Here is a 17,500-nt window from a genome sequence, read left to right as displayed (position 1 = left end):
ACAGCTACTGAGACACAGAAGGAATTAATCTTACGGAGGGAATGAAAACGTACATTGTCCTGGTGAAAAGATGGCGTTTTGGGACATCTGTCCCTGCGTAAGATTTATTTCTTCGGTGCCTCGGTGGCTGTTTGATTCTGAGTTTTTGTTGTTTTTACTGAGTGTATTTTTGTTATTTCTTCGTGTTTGTTTGAGGAGGGGAAGCCCAGGTGTTCACTTTATTCTCTCAATAGATTGAAACTCACTTGAAATCCTCGTTTTTTATGAACTCGACGATGATGTCTTTTTCGGGTTGAATCTGCAGCATCTTCAGAGTGAGGCAGAGGAAGGGGGTGGGCTTGATGTTTCCCCCAAAAACTCCCCCGACAAACTTCAACTCCATGGCTTTGTCAACAACCAGCTCCGCTGTGGATCAATCAACAACAACAACACGCAAACACGTCATCAACAACGTCATTGTAAGAAAAGAAAAGGACAAAAACACACCGTTGTCATGAAGATACAGGCTATTATGCGTTTCCTTTAGGATTTTTTAGCAGTGGGGGAAGGTCCAATAACCTCTGAATAGTCCTACTTGTTGTTAAACTGGACGGGTCCAATAACCTCTGAATAGTTCTACTAGTTGTTAAACTGGACGGGTCCAATAACCTCTGAATAGTTCTACTTGTTGTTAAACTGGACGGGTCCAATAACCTCTGAATAGTTCTACTTGTTAAACTGGACGGGTCCAATAACCTCTGAATAGTTCTACTAGTTGTTAAACTGGACGGGTCTAATAACCTCTGAATAGTTCTACTTGTTAAACTGGACGGGTCCAATAACCTCTGAATAGTTCTACTAGTTGTTAAACTGGACGGGTCCAATAACCTCTGAATAGTTCTACTTGTTAAACTGGACGGGTCCAATAACCTCTGAATAGTTCTACTAGTTGTTAAACTGGACGGGTCCAATAACCTCTGAATAGTTCTACTTGTTAAACTGGACGGGTCCAATAACCTCTGAATAGTTCTACTTGTTGTTAAACTGCAATGTGAGTGGCAGCCAACGAGGGGGGGTGTATTCTATCGGCAGGATCATTTAAAAGGCGACCGCGACTACATTGTGCGTCTGCCCTATTTCTGATACCGTGGCGGCAGAAATTTTGCCATGGCAGGCCGCCACTACAAAATCAACATGGAGGAAACACTGTTATCTGCAGCATTAATGTTTCCCTTCATTGTAACAAGAGAAACGACCCAGAACAAATGTACACAAAAGTATGCAAAGTGGTTGAATATAACAAACTGTAGTATTTTCCTTTCATGTAACTTTATATTTTACTACATCTCAGGAGATATTGTACTTTTTACTCCACTACATTTGTCTGACAGCTTTAGTAACTTTCCAGATGACAGTTTTTCTTCCCCTTCCTGTCCAGTCAGTGAAAACCACGTATCTCCAGATGTGTTGATGTTAAATGTTTGGGATGAACTGAAGGATATTCCTTTATGTCTTTATTCTCCTACTTCTTAAGCTAAATAGAGTCTTTAAAAAGCATATTTGATCAGCTGGAAAACGCATCGTCATAACGCTGAAAATAAATCATTTTACTTAGTTAAAAGTTGTGAATGCAGGACCTTTTCTTTGGAGTATTTTCAGTGTGGTATTAGTACTTTTACTGCAGTAAAGGATCCGATCAGCAGTTTAATCAATAATGAAAATAGTTAGCTGCAGCACTAATTTGTCTCACACTGTTACAGGGTGAATACCTTTGGGATTTTAGATAAAATAAACAGTTACGAGAGCTAACTTTGGCCTGCGGTAACGTAATTAGCTTTAGCACGCTTGGTGTTTTCACTATTTTTAACAGATTTAGAGGAAAACTAAACTCAAGCTACACGCAAGTGACATATATGGTTCCATAAACATTAGGAACAAAATTCGGCTACACATTTAATGTGAATTTAGTTACTTTAAATAGAGAACAGAGGGGTGAAATCTGCGGGTTGAGGATTAGCGTTGTTAGCCGACAGGAGGCTAACGTTAGCTCGCTGGCTAACATGCTAACATGCTACTCACCGGTCAGACCGAAGCACTCCTCCTTCCAGTATTTAGACTCGTAGATTCGAGTCCGGATGATTTTCTCCACCAGATACTGCGGGTTGGTCCCGTGTATACTGTTCGCATCTTTCACGGTTCTGTTTGCCATCGGAACGAAGAATCAGAGACTAAACTAGCATGGAGACAGCAGCAGCCTGCGATCCACCGCCGGAAACAGTCTAAATTATACTTCCGGTTCGTTTTTTTGTTTTAAGTAAAAGATCCCCGAATCAATCTGCAAGTGTCGCTGTTGGACTGAAAAATAATGACAAACGTTGAAAGCTAACACTAATAACTGGTTTGAGATGTGTTTATTAAAATGTATTTCATTCCCGCTGCCATGAACAACTTAAATAAAAAGTGAAATGTTAAATGTTATGTCGGAGATGAGGCCTCTTTGAGTTGAAAGTGTCCGTTTGAACAGTAAACAGTTCACTAACAAGTTTCTTAGAAATGTATTATGTAGCCTATAACATATTATCCCTTTCAATTGAAAATAAAATAAACTTAGCACAAAAAGTAAGGGAATTTGTGTTTGGTAAATTGGCAATTTAACAATTAATTCATTTCCCAAACAGGAGCCTCAGTAGCGTGTGGAAGAACCATACACCTCCTCATGCTGGTCACCAGCCTGGTCACGCACTGCTGTGGGATGGCATCCCATTCTTCAACCAGCATTTGTCGCAAGTCAGCCAACGCGGTCGTGTTGGTCACTCTGGCACCAACAGCACGCCCAAGCTGATCCCACAGGTGTTCAATGGGGTTGAGGTCAGAACTGCTGGTTGAAGAATGGGATGCCATCCCACAGCAGTGTGTGACCAGGCTGGTGACCAGCATGAGGGGGAGGAGCCAGGATGTTGTGGCTGTGTATGGTTCTTCCTCACGCTACTGAGGAGACTGGTTGGGAAATGAATAAATTGTTAAATTGCCAATATGTCTTGTTTCTTCAAACTTCAATCATCCAATCCACCAAACACCAAACGAGTGAATGGCAGAATAAGCTGTTTGGCATTGGCAGAGAAGATTTGGCAAATTGTTCAGGCTTTCCAACGGTATAAGATTTATTGCAAAAAAGCATTGTTACCACAGAGAAATAATCTACCAAGCACACATTTCCTTACTTTTTGTGCTAAGTTTATATTCTCCAAGACTATAGTGGAACGAATGATTAGGAAACGATCCTTATCCTATCCTCTCCCACCAAAAGCCAAATAAGTGACATTTAACATATTCAATTATACTCATCCATCGAGTCACTTCCTACAAGTGAAATTTAACTGGGAAAGTAACTCTTGTGTTTTATGTGAGAGCCATATTGAGATGGTTGAACATATTTTCTTTCAGTGGGAACCGATTAATGACTTTTGGCTGTCTTTTCAATGCTGGCTTCAATCTAAAGGTATACTGCTGCACTCATTGAAATGTCAATTCAAGCTGGAATATTTTAAAAGGCTAAGATTTTACAGTTATTGATAAATAAATTGCCCACCCAGGGACGAGTGCTTTTGGGGTGGCAGTAGCTCAGTCCGTAGGGAGTTGGGTTGGGAACCGGAGGGTCGCCGGTCAAGTCCCAGTACGGACCAAAGTACAGAGTGTGGATTGGTAGCTGGAGAGGGCACTGCCAGGTGCTCTTGAGCAAGGCACCGTACCCCCCCCAACCGCTCAGGGCGCTGGTCCAGCACTGGCAGCCCACTCACTCTGACATCTCTCCATTTGTGCATGAATAGGTCCTGAGCATGTGTGTGTATTTCAGGCCTGTGTGTAGTGATTTCTAACAAAGAGTGTAAATTGTAATTTCCCCACTGGGGATCAATAAGGAGAAAATTCTAAATTCTAAAAAATTGACAATTGAACATTGTATTCATAGGTGTAAGTATTTAAAGGTCAAACCCCAAATCAACGGTTGGAAAAATGAGCTTAAGCTTTTTGCTACGTCTCTTCAATGCACGACAAAGGGAAACGCCAAGAGACTCTTTCATTTGCTGGACTTTTACCTTCCCTACTTGACTAAAAAGACCCCCAGCATCTTTATTTTCTTTATTTATGTTTTTTTTGTTGCATATATTGTCTCTACCTCAAAGCTGTCAACACTTTTTTTTGACAAATGCACAAACACATTGTGCCTTGATTGTTTGTATCACTATTATACAATAAGAATAATAAATAAATAAATAAATGAATAATTAAATAAATAAATAAATAAATAAATGAATAATTGAATAATTAAATAAATAAATAAATACATAAATAAATAAATAAATGAATAATTAAATAAATTAATAATTAAATAAATACATATATAAATACATGAATAAATAAATAAATAAATAAATAAATAAATAAATAAATAAATAAATAAATAAATACATACATGAATAAATAAATAAATAAATAAATAAATAAATAAATAAATGAATAAATGAATAAATATAAATAAAAAGCATGTAAACTCGTGTTGTAATACGCTCCGGTGCCGTAGGGGGGCAGCATTCGCCTTTCACGTTGCTTATTTGCCCGCCATTACAACTAGAGAAGAAGAACAAAACGGAAACTACGAAATTTTCGCGCGAAATGTTGTCCAGCGTTGGTGTGAGTTGTCTGTTCTGAACGTTTCTGTAAAAACCTTCCTTTTTGTTCGATGCGGGTTTTAAATCAAAGCTGATAAACGGACACACACACACACACACACACACACACACACACAGGCTTTCTTTTTGTATCGATTATTGATTGCGTTGTTGTATCCGAGCTCGTGCAGCAGTGAACGAGGAAACAGGATGAAGTATTTCACCAGGCTGAGAGTCAGGAGAGTGTACAAGTGGCGCGGGGAGCCTTTAACTTTCAACAGGAAGTTGAAAACGTATGAATATGGGTGAGTATTATTAGTAGTTTTTGTATTTTGCAGAAGGATAACTCTTTACAGAGGTGGAAGAAGTATTATGATGCTTTACTGCAGTGAAAGTACTAATACTGCAATGCAACTCCTTCAATTTCTGTCCACTTAAAGTGCTATTTTTGTTACTGACAGACTGAGATTATTATTCTAAGTGTCTGACAACATTATGAAAGGATCCCTACAGAGATAGACCTTTTAGTTAAAGAGTAAGATCATTAATGTTTAACATGAAACAGCCCCGAAATCACCATCACCAAACTCCACCAGACTCCATGTAAATAATCAGGACTTTTAGCGTGTATAGAGCCAGCGTATTTCCACATGTAAATGGGTGAATTAAGGGTTCATTTCAACCAAACCAGAGTGGTGATTGTTGGAACAGTGGAAAGATGAACCAAGACGGCTTTTGATAGTTTTATTTTGTTTCTGTCGACTTTGAATAAAGTGTGTTTTACGATGATAAAATTATTGTTTATTTAAATGGAGTCTGGTCGAGTTTGGCGATGGTTATTTCGGGGCTGTTTTATATTCAAAACTATGTTGTCAGACACTCAGAATAATAATATATAATAAATTTAAGGTTCTCAATCCACCATTAACATTACATTGCAGCTTGTTGGAGCAAGTTCAAAAACTGTTGCTCCCATCAGTCACTTAGACTCAAAAACATAGGGAAATAGGGCCCAGGTTGAAAGAAAAAAGTTACCCTTTAATAATCTGCCTCTGTAAATTCTCAGCTCCTTGGCCATCAGTGTGGAGGGTCTCCCAAAGACCACGGTCATTAACACGGGCCAACACATCCTCATTGAGGGCGAGGACGAAGACAACCCTTACGTGGCCAAAGTCATCAGGCTGTATGGTGACGGTGAGTCACAAACACTCGACGCCACGCCGGACTTTGTCCTTAAAGTGCTCATTTTTATGCTTTTTGGCTTTTTCCCTTTCCTTTATTGTGTTATGTATCTTTTCTTCTACATGTTATAGGTTTACAAAGTGAAAAAGCCCAAAGTCCCCCCCAAAGGGATTTACCATCTCCAACAGAAAACACTGTTCACAAACTGCTCCAAACAGCTCTATTGTAGTCCAGCCTTTACTTCAGAGACAAACGTGGTCACTTTGGAACACACGTTATAATGCTCGCCTAGCTGCTAGCATGGCACGCCCTCATACTCTGCTTCTGACTGGCTAGTAGTCCTTACCTAGGTACTGTCAGGGCACGCCCTCATACTCTGCTTCTGACTGGCTAGTAGTCCTTACCTAGCTACTGTCAGGGCACGCCCTCATACTCTGCTTCTGACTGGCTAGTAGTCTTTACCTAGCTACTGTCAGGGCACGCCCTCATACTCTGCTTCTGACTGGCTAGTAGTCTTTACCTAGCTACTGTCAGGGCACGCCCTCATACTCTGCTTCTGACTGGCTAGTAGTCCTTACCTAGTTACTGTCAGGGCACGCCCTCATACTCTGCTTCTGACTGGCTAGTAGTCCTTACCTAGCTACTGTCAGGGCACGCCCTCATACTCTGCTTCTGACTGGCTAGTAGTCCTTACCTAGCTACTGTCAGGACACGCCCTCATACTCTGCTTCTGACTGGCTAGTAGTCCTTACCTAGCTACTGTCAGGACACACCCTCATACTCTGCTTCTGACTGGCTAGTAGTCCTTACCTAGGTACTGAGCATGTGCGACTCCCAACAAAGATGTTACAGCAGTGAGAGGTCTCACTCTGTAGCTGAAACAGAGACCTGAACACAGGGTGAAAAGAGGAGCTGCAGCAATGTGCAGTACAACAAAAATATGATGTTTTTTGAAAATTAAACCATGTAAACCTAGTCTGATATAACCTCTAAATACAATTATGAACCTGAAAATGAGCATAATATGAGCACTTTAAAAGACTTTGAGCTGACAGCTTTTCTCTCTTTGTGTTTCAGAGAGCGGGAGGCAGAAGAAGGCGGTGGTTCAGTGGTTTGTGCGTGTGTCTGAAGTGCCTGTGAGCAAGCTGAAGCTGCTGGGCAGAGAGCCCCACCCGCAGGAGATCTTCTACTATCAGGGCCGCAGCTGTGACGACGAGGTGGACGCCGAGTCCATCCTCAGGCCTGTGCAGGTGACTTTCAGTGACATCCGAATAGGGCTGCACGATAGGAGGAAAACATGCGATAGCATTGTTGAATATTGCGATATCAACTTTCTGCTAAGATATGTGTGAGTTTTTTGCAACGAAAATGCGGGGATTATGAAATCATGCAAGCCCCGCATATTTTTGCGTGGAAATTGGCAATTTTTGCGTGGAAATTGGCAATTTATGCGGCGAAAGTGCGTCGTATTTGATAAAATGCGGCCCCCGCATAAATATGCAGACTTTGGCTGATTATGCATTGAATTATGAGATCGCATAATCACATTTTTCTGGAGGGACTGTTAATATTCTGTCCTTTCCCTCGCAGGTGAAGCGCCTGGATGGAGCGGCCCCGTTCCCGGACGGCGACAGAGACGCCCTGTACGTGAAGCTGTCCTGGGACTCCAAAACCTTCAAAGTGCTGGACTCTGAACTCGCTCCTCCTTCCTGTCCCAAACCCTCCCTCCCCCCCTCGCCCCCGTGCTCCCCGCCTGCAGCGGCTCCGGCGTCCCGAGGCCCCGCTCGGCGCGCCCTGCCCACCCCGGACTTCGCCATCATGCGGCGGGCCGCGGCGGGGGAAGTGAAAATCAGCCGGGCCACCATGAGCGCCAGGAAGGCCAGCGCGGCCGAGGCTGAGTCGCTGCACTCGGCCACCAAACAGTCGGCCTCGAAATGTCTGAGCAGCAAGAGGAGGAGCGCCTCGGCCAGGACGCCCGGCGTCCGCAAGAAGCTGGAGCTCAGCGGTGAGTAGTTTTAAAAAACGTCCGTCACACGGGAACTTCTTTTGTAGTTGTAGCAGTTTATTACAGAAAGTCTGACGCTCTGACGTTAACCTTCCTGTTGGGTTTCTTTCAAGCACATTTTCAAAAGACGTGAACACATAACGTGAATGGTTTCCTACAACGCTCTTCATTCAATTTCATAGCATTTGATTTTATTTTTTAATAAAAGAACGATGAAAAAAAGTGACAAAAATGTCAAAATGTGCAGAAAAAAACGTTTGGAAAATGTGACAAAAACACTAGTGGAAAATAGAGATGCACCGATTACAACTTTCTAGGCCGATTCCAATTTCCGTTTTTTCTTTGAATTAGGCCAGCCGATACCGATGTTAGGCGATTCTGATTTCATTTTTTCTAACCACTTTACAGCACACACAAATATTTATTTTCTATCTTTTCTTTAATAGAACATTTTGCACAGAACATAGAAAAAAAATTGAACAGATAATGGATCACTATAAAATAGAACTATATAAAATTCACACACATCTAAAGTGCAATGTTAGAACCATTTCCTTCTTTTCACGTCCAATATCCAACTAAAGAAATGTGATTTAGGTTTTTGGTGTCGTCCCTCCACGCCCTACTTTCTCCTTGCAGATGTTGCATGTTGTAAACTTGTTATCTTCTGCACACACGCTGAAGAATTCCCAAACAGCTGACATGTTGCAGGTTAATTCACCAGGTTCCCTACATGTGGGAGAATAGCGCGGACACGCACTTCACACCGCGAGCGGGTACGCACCACACACGGCGGAAAAGTTGAGAGAAAGGAGAAAGAGAGCGTGCTGTGGCGTCCGTGTGTGCGTGCGTCCTTGAGAACTGTAACTGGTATAACTTATGTTGTCAGTTAATTGTAGCGTTGACCGGCATGAAATCACCATAATGTCAGACTGACCTGCCGGTCGCCGGTCATGGCCGAGCACGTGAAAACCGGCCAATTCTGGTCACCGGCCGGTCTATCGGTGCATCTCGAGACAAAAGTGTCGAAAAAGACGACCAAAACGTTGAAAAAAAGTTTACGTTTTCACCCAGAAAAACAAAAAGTTGCGCGGTCGACGGGAAGACAACACAACTGTTGAGGTGCAACGATGAATCGATTAGTTGTCGACTATTAAATTAATTGCCAACGTTTTTTGGTAATCGGTTTGAGGCATTTTTGTTTGTGTAAAAACACAGTAAAACTTCCCTGATTCCAGCTTCTTAAATGTGAATATTGTTCTAGTCTCTTCTCTCCTCTGGGACAGGAAACTGAAGATCTTTGAGTTGTGGAAAAAACAAGACGTTTGAGGACGTCATTTTGGGCGTTTTTTTGGGAAACACTGATCCACATTTTTCAAAATTTTTGTGACATTTTAGAGACCAAACAAGTCATCCATTCATCCAGGAAATGATCCACAATGCAAAAAATCTTTAGTTTGCAGCCGTAGTTTTAACACAGTCGTAATATTTCTGAGAATATAAGAAAAATGTTGTAAAAAAAACTAGGGCTGTCAGCATTAACGCGTCAATCGCGATGCGATTAAGGGCCGCCACGATGCGATTAATTTTTATTAATTGCATTAATCGCATTAATCGCAGAAATTCAGAGAAATTAAAAGACATTAATCGTTTGACAGCCCTATTTAGGAGTTACTACACACTATATTGACTCTGGTAAGGAGAGGGATTTTTAATTTTTTAGTTAGGTACTTGGGGGAATTGTGCAATAATGACAGATTCACACATTTTTCTTATAATTACAAATCTTAAAATCAAGTTCATAAAGTAACTTTCTTTGCATTCATTTGATTCCCAATCAAGACCCACTGGTAAGAATGGCTTTCCATTGTTAATATGGACTTAAACTGTTCTGAAATGCGAAATAATAGAATTTTAATCATGTGATAAAATATGCGATTAACTATAGAACTTCAGCGATTAATCGCGATTTAAAAAAAAAATTAATCGTTTGACAGCCCTAAAAAAAAACCACAAAGAATGTCCTGTTTCAGATGCTATCATCTGACTTTGTGGCCATTTTTGAGGCCTGATTATTGAAAAGAAAGAGTTAAACAAATAATAATACTCCATTTTGTCGAAACCCTTGTGTTGTCGACCGTGCAACATTTAGTTTTTCTGGGTCAAAATTTTAAATGTTTTTGTCACTTTTTTTCAAAAAATTGTCACTTTTTCCAACGTTTTTTTGGATTTTTGCTGCGATTCTTTTGACAAAAAGATAATTCTTTTTGGGCTTTTCCGTCGTTAATGGACAGGACAGCTAGGTGAGAAAGGGGAGAGTGGGGGGGGGAGACATGCAGGAAATCCTCACAGGTCGGACTCGAAACCTGGACCTCTGCGTCGAGGAATAATCCTCTCAGCACATGTGCGCCTGCTCTACCACTGAGCCAACCCGGCTACTTTTCGACATTCTTTTAGAATTTCTTTTCTCTCCATATGCTATAAAATTGACTAAATCCCCCAAATTCAATGAAAGTAGTGAACTGACTATTTCTTTGACTTGTTAAGAGCGTTTTTATGGAACCATCAATGTTATTTATTTTGACAATTTGGTTGAAAGAAACCCAAATTTCTGATATAGAAAGTTTTTGAAAATGGGTCCCATTTGACCATCCCATCCCATTCCATCTCCTTCATTATTAGGTCTGAATTTAAAGACTACTGTATTCACCTCTGATTATTTAATCCGCTCTGTCGGTAAACAATGTCTCCGTGGCGTGTTTGTCGTCCCGTCAGGTCCGGAGAAGACGTCGATGATCCGCGAGGACGTCCTGAGCCGGCTGCTGGACGAGGAGCTGGAGTCGGAGGTGATGTTGGCTCAGAGGCTGTCGGCCTCTCCTCCGCAGGCGCTGGCCCTCACGCACAGCCTCGCCCCCGTCAGGAAGGGCCACCAAGCCGCCACCGCTCCGGGCGCTTTCTCCCTGAAGCCCGCCGCCATCGTCCTCGCCAAACTCCCCGAGGCGGACAGCCCTCTGTCGTCCACCAGGTCAGAGGTCACACACCCTGCTCGCCGTAGAGGTCGACACACCCACACACGTTTACAAAAAGAATTCTATATCAGAACTATGACAAAAAGAACGTTGAAAAAAACTGACAAATGTTGGGAAAAAGCTACAAAAACGCAGGAAAAAAATTGACAAATTATTATTATTTTTTTTTTTTTTTTTTTTTTTTTTTTTACGTAAAAAAAGGGACCCAAAAAAGAAATCGGAAAAAGTGACAAAAAAAAAAAAAAGTGAAAAAAAATATTAGGAAGAAGTGGGGGAAAAAAAGATCGGAAAAAAGAGACAAAGAAATTGTTAAAAAAAAAAAAAAAAAAAAAAAAAAAAACGTCAAAAAATTGACAAAAAAAAAAATTTTGAATAAAATCGACAAAAACGTCAAAAAGAACAACAAAATGTTAAAATTTCGACCCAGAAAAACACTAATGTGCGTGGTCGACGGGAAGACGGCACAAGGGTTAAGTATTTTATTAGCTAAAATCAATGTCTTCATTCATAAATATCTCCTCATTGGTGTAAAATGACCTCTGCCAATGATCTGACTTATCCTCGTAAGCGAAGAATTTCTTATCTGTATTTACATTGGACGGGCAAGTCCAAAGAGGCTTCCATGTCGTTCTATAATCACTGAGAGGGACTTAGAGCACTAGCCGACCTGTCAAGCTAATCCACAACGCGTTTTCGTTCCAAGCCAGCGTCACGTGACTGAAACCAGCTGAGACGGAGAAGGAGATCAGTGAGAGGTGCTTGTCACTGCCCTTTAGTTCATAATGGAGGATCCTACTTATGGATCATACCGAGCCACAGGAGAAGGAATCCTCGTCGCCAAAAAAGGGAATTAAAAAGACAACGTGACACATTACGGCTACCGTAGTTGCAACACGCATTTGAAAAAGCGAGGCGCTAGAGGGCGCTATTCGTTTGAATGCAAAATACAATTTCACCGCCAGATGGGAGACATTCCTACACAGTGTACCTTTTTTTTAAGCAGCGTTTTAAGTCAAAGGACTTTATTTCTAGGGCGCATTAAAACACAGCTTAAGCTGTACAAAAGAAGAACTAAGGTGCTGTATAAAAGAACATTGAAATAAAAAGTAGAAAGAAAACACAAAGAACATCCAAACGACGACAACAACAACAGACAGCAATGGTTTTTGTGTGATCTGTATCCCAGTTGGAGCACACAAACATCAGAAATCTGTCCTTTAGAAGAACTCAGAACCAGTTCAAAGACACAAAAGTGTGTGTGTGTGTGTGTGTGTGTGTGTGTGTGTTTGTTGAGGAGAAACTCCGAAGCAGCGCAGCCCATTTCCCTCCAGTGAAACATGTTTGGGAGACCTCGATGACACCCAGCAGGCGGGACGGTCTGACCAGCGTGGGTAATTGGGCCGTCCTCCTGAAGGAGCATTTAAACTCACGCTGGAGGCGTTATGTTTAGCTGGACCTTTCAGGGGAACAAAGATATGGCAGGCGCCGTAAACACCCCCCATCTTCTCCCTCTGGTCATGTGCATTTGTTTTCAATGAGACAAAAGTGTCGAAAAAGACGACCAAAACGTTGAAAAAAAGTTTACATTTTGACCCAGAAAAACTAAAAGTTGCGCGGTCGACGGGAAGACAACACAACTGTTGAGGTGCAAAGATGAATCGATTAGTTGTCGACTATTAAATTAATTGCCAACGTTTTTTGGTAATCGGTTTGAGGCATTTTTGTGTGTGTAAAAACACAGTAAAACTTCCCTGATTCCAGCTTCTTAAATGTGAATATTGTTCTAGTCTCTTCTCTCCTCTGGGACAGGAAACTGAAGATCTTTGAGTTGTGGAAAAAACAAGACGTTTGAGGACGTCATTTTGGGCGTTTTTTTGGGAAACACTGATCCACATTTTTCACAATTTTTGTGACATTTTAGAGACCAAACAAGTCATCCATTCATCCAGGAAATAATCCACAATGCAAAAAATCTTTAGTTTGCAGCCGTAGTTTTGACACAGTCGTAATATTTCTGAGAATATAAGAAAAATGTTGTAAAAAAAACTACGGCTGTCAGCATTAACGTGTCAATCGCGATGCGATTAAGGGCCGCCACGATGCGATTAATTTTTTTTAATTGCATTAATCGCAGAAATTCTGAGAAATTAAAAGACATTAATCGTTTGACAGCCCTATTTAGGAGTTACTACACACTATATTGACTCTGGTAAGGAGAGGGATTTTAAATTTTTCATGTCCACTGAGGTTTTTCTCTGAATATTACCCTTCTCTCCCGGGTCCGTAACATTATTCTTTTTTCCTACAAAGACCAACGACAACGCTGTCCTAGCTTTCTGCTTCTTTTTTAGCCGGCTCAGCCATGACGATAGTGTGAAAAACTCCATCGCTACTGTCGGTACACGATCCGTTCTGCGCATGAGCAAAATGTTCGCGTATGCGCTGTTGTACGAGGATTTACGACACTGCACGATCTGTTCCACGCTTCCGGTCGACAGCCTCCACAGGCAAGCTAACGTTAGTTTAGCTAACGGCTAATTCGGCTAACCGCTAGCTGATTGTAGCGGTCTGCCGTTAGCCTCCACAGGCAAGCTAACGTTAGTTTAGCTAACGGCTAATTCGGCTAACCGCTAGCTGATTTTAGCGGTCTGCCGTTAGCCTCCACAGGCAAGCTAACGTTAGTTTAGCTAACAGCTAATTTGGCTAACAGCTAGCTGAGACAGCATGTAATAACTTTAAAAGACCCTCAAAATAAAACTTGAAAATAACGTTGACATATATAACAGCTGTTACGTCAGTTCTACTTTACTTGTGCTCATTTAAAATCCAATCACTCAATACTTGTCTTTATTGTTATTACTGTGAAGACTTAATTTAGCTGTAGCTGCTTTTCCCATTACGTTTGAGTTAACGTTATTTTAGACTGAATCTAGCTGTCAGCTAGCGGTTAGCCGAATTAGCTGTTAGCTAAACTAACGTTAGCTTCCCGGTGGAGGCTAACGTTGAACAGATCGTGCAGTGTCGTATCCTCGGTAAAACCAAATAATTTCTAATAAGGGAAGAAGTTCCACTCTCTCGTTACTTCCGGCTTCTGAACTGGTTGCAGTTCCACCAGAGTTCCATATAGGGGGCGCTCACAGGCCAGTGCAGAATGAATGGGACTCTATGGAGCTATACCCCTCAAAATCCACTTTTCTCAGGATATAATTTTTTGTCTAGTAATTTGAATGTTGCATTTGAAAGGGGAGGCTAAGAAAATACACACTGCTGGGTGTTAGATTTTTTTAAAGTTGCTTTTTTGTTCTAAAAAGCCTTTTAAAATATCAATGACGTCATACACATATACGGCCAGAGATTCTGCTTTACGGCGAGCTCTGAGTCGCTTCCTTTGTTCTCTCGAGGCATCGACAACACAGCTGACAGGTTAGACTCTCCCTGTTAATACACAGCTGACAGGTTAGACTCTCCCTGTTAATACACGTGCTAGAAAGAGGTTTGCTAATGTTTTAAAGACCACGCCGAAATATTCACTCTGGCATTCTGGTTCTGCTTCAGATGCCGTCAAGCGGGATCTCCGATCGTAATCTGTCCTTCACTGACCAATCAGCATTCATTAGCAGAATGCTAGCGTGTTATGGGCAACAACGACTCAACCTGTAACAAATCGAAAGGGCATAAGTACTCGTTCATTCAACTTTTGACCTATAATCCATGTTGAACTTGCAAAAACTACAATCAAATCTGAGATTTCTCAACGACAATCAGGCGAAAGAGACAAATTTAGCCGTCTAGCTCCATAGGGTCCCATTCATTTTGCACTGGACCGTGATCACCCCCAGTGGAACTCTGGTGGAACTGCAACCAAAGTAGGTACAGTGGGGCGTAATAGGGAGTGGAACGGCTTTCCGTAGACGGGCTTTGACGTTATTTTAGACTGAATCTAGCTGTCAGCTAGCGGTTAGCCGAATTAGCTGTTAGCTAAACTAACGTTAGCTTCCCGGTGGAGGCTAACGTTGAACAGATCGTGCAGTGTCGTATCCTCGGTAAAACAGTAGTATCATCTGCGCATGCGCGAACATTTTGATCGTGCAGGCAGCACGGATCGTGTACCGACAGCTACCTTGTTCTTATAGCTAGCCGGTTCCTGATATCACGCGATACTTCCTGACGCGGAGGCTGGCGGGTCGCCGGCTGAAAGTTGCGAGGGTGGTTTTTCTGCTCACAGGCGCTAGGGGGGAGCGAGACGACCACCATTCAACCCGAAAAAAAGTCATATAACCATTCCAATGACTCCGAAGCTGTTCATTTAAGGTCAATTAAGCTTAAAAAAGCTGCGTAGTTCCCCTTTAAGATATTTTAAACTGGTTGAGAGCAGAGGTGAGCTGTTCAGACGTACTGACTGACGGTGCGTCTTCTGTCGGACTGAAGTCCTCAGCAGGGGGACGATGTGCCGGAGGCGCGGTTACCCACCGGCTCGGTGAGCACGCCGAGGAGAAGACGAGCCACGCCGAGGAGACAGGAGGCCGCCAGGGGGCAGAAGTGAGTCGCACGCTGCAGACCTGGTGGAGGGAAGAACTGTAATATAATATAATCTAATCTGAGTCCTGGAGCACGATACAGTGGTGTGTCACAGAAAAAGAGCGGGAGATCGTCACACACGTGTGTGTTTGTGGTGGTTTTATTTCTTTTAACCCTTGTGTTGTCTTCCCCGTCAACCGTGCAACTTTTACTTTTTTTCTGGGTCAAAATGTAGAAAAAATTCCAACGTTTTGGTCGTCTTTTCCGACACTTTTTTGAAAAAAATGTTCCTACTTTTTTCAACGTTCCATTATCAATTTTTCTTTACATGCTATAAAATTTAATAAAACACCCAAATTCAGTGAAAGTAGTGAACTAATCATTTATTTAACTTGTGAAGAGCGTTGTAGGGAACCATCCACGTTATTTTGTTTTAAAATTTGGTTGAAAGAAGCCCCAAATTTCCGGTTATAGAAACTTTTTGAAAATGGGTCAAATTTGACCGCGAGGACAACGGGAGGGTTAAAACTTTTGTTTCTTTGAGGTGAGAGTCTGCACAGCCGGGGGAAGTTGTTTTCATGTAAACAGTCACACGTCACTTCTGATTAACTAGGCCTGCCCTCTTCTTAGTCTGCTCCCACTCGTGGTTTTCTGAACTAGTCGAGCTCTTTAAAACGGAGTTTCTCCAAAAAGAATCCACTCTAACTAATGTTTACTGAGGATGTAGTAGTACGTTTCTTAGAAATCAATCATTCAGCATCAGTCCACTAATCCCCAGTGGTTGGTGGCTTCATTGTTCCCTTAAAAAAACCAAAAAAAAAACCAGTGATGTAATCCCACGACGTCCCCCATGTCTTTAAACAGAGCTACCACTCCTTCTCGAAGAAAAGAACAGAAAACCCTGAAGGAACCAGCCCTGGGAGTGCTGTAAGTACACACACACACACACACACACACACACTAGGGCTGTCCTCGACTAAAGAAATTCTTAGTCGACTAACACTTATATGATTTTGTCGATTAATCGATTAGTTGATGTAATCGACAGAGCTGGGCTCTTTGAGAGGTGGTTAAGACTAGAAAAGCACAATATAAATGTAGTTAATGAACCATCTGTAAAACTGAGTTTCTCCACAATTAATCCTGCAAAAGCACCACTTTAAATCTTGTGTTTACCAGAAATGTGCCCATAAGTTTCTTGGAAATGAGTAATTAAGCATAAATAAGCATAAAAAATGACTCATCAACTAAAGAAATCTTGGTCGACTAAGACCAAAACGACCGATGAGACCAGAGGTGGCAGCCCTAACACACACACACACGCACACACACGCACACGCACACACACGCACGCACGCACGCATGCACACACACACACACACACACACACACACACACACACACACACACACACACACACACACACGCACGCAGGTACACACACACACACACACACACACAGTACTGTGTAGTACGGGTGTCACGTTTTTCATTTTAAATCACGTGCACGCACACTCACACACACACACACACGCACACATACACACATACACACATACACACATACAAACACACACACCCTAAGTACTGTGTAGTACGGGTGTCACGTTTTTAATTTTAAATCACATACACGCACGCATGCACACACATGCACACACATGCACACACACACACACACACACACACACACACGCATACACACACACACAGACACACACACACACATGCATATGCACACGCACGCACGCACGCACACACACACACACACACACACCCTAAGTACTGTGTAGTACGGGTGTCACGTTGTTTTTAATTTTAAATCCCGCACACACACACACACACACACACACACACACACACACACACACACACACACACACACACACACACACACACACTCGCACACGTCCGAAGAAAACGAGGCAACTGACACAGACAGGCAGCTAAACGCATTTAAAAAAATGTTTATATCAGTTTATCAGACGCCATACATACTGTAGGTGTTTTTTTTTTTGTTTTTTTTTGGGAGGGGGGGTTCTAGGTTTTTTGGTGGGGGGAATTTCAGATTTTTTTTGAGTTTTTTTTTTTTTTCTGTTTTTGTTACTTTTTCATATATTTTT

At 41.9% G+C, this 17,500-nt stretch overlaps 2 protein-coding genes across 4 annotated transcripts in view; one reads left to right on the top strand and one right to left on the bottom strand.

Annotated features, from left to right (window-relative positions):
• Positions 1-6,846, bottom strand: part of prpf38a (pre-mRNA processing factor 38A) — a 29,636-nt gene extending 22,790 nt beyond the window's left edge. Inside the window, exons 1-2 of one of the 2 annotated variants that reach the window (XM_031312095.2) lie at positions 2,059-2,269; positions 246-405 (exon numbers count right to left, since the gene is read on the bottom strand). In XM_031312095.2, coding sequence (XP_031167955.1) covers positions 246-405; positions 2,059-2,188 — 290 coding nt within the window. In that variant the 5' untranslated portion in view covers positions 2,189-2,269. Of the gene's footprint in view, positions 1-245; positions 406-2,058; positions 2,270-6,835 lie in introns of those variants that run through there. The other variant, XM_036006936.1, reaches the window with a different exon arrangement.
• orc1 (origin recognition complex, subunit 1) overlaps positions 4,568-17,500 on the top strand; it is a 28,816-nt gene continuing 15,883 nt past the window's right edge. The window contains exons 1-7 of one of the 2 annotated variants that reach the window (XM_031312091.2): positions 4,568-4,951; positions 5,713-5,840; positions 6,906-7,078; positions 7,419-7,833; positions 10,609-10,858; positions 15,291-15,401; positions 16,245-16,307. In XM_031312091.2, the coding sequence (XP_031167951.2) occupies positions 4,857-4,951; positions 5,713-5,840; positions 6,906-7,078; positions 7,419-7,833; positions 10,609-10,858; positions 15,291-15,401; positions 16,245-16,307 (1,235 nt within the window). In that variant the 5' untranslated portion in view covers positions 4,568-4,856. The remainder of the gene's footprint in view (positions 4,952-5,712; positions 5,841-6,905; positions 7,079-7,418; positions 7,834-10,608; positions 10,859-15,290; positions 15,402-16,244; positions 16,308-17,500) is intronic. The other variant, XM_036006928.1, reaches the window with a different exon arrangement.

This window comes from Sander lucioperca, chromosome 11 (assembly GCF_008315115.2).
Source record: "Sander lucioperca isolate FBNREF2018 chromosome 11, SLUC_FBN_1.2, whole genome shotgun sequence".
Classification (NCBI taxonomy): Eukaryota; Metazoa; Chordata; class Actinopteri; order Perciformes; family Percidae; genus Sander; species Sander lucioperca.
Note: the sequence above shows the minus strand (reverse complement) of the source record. Positions and strands in the feature narration are given on the sequence as shown.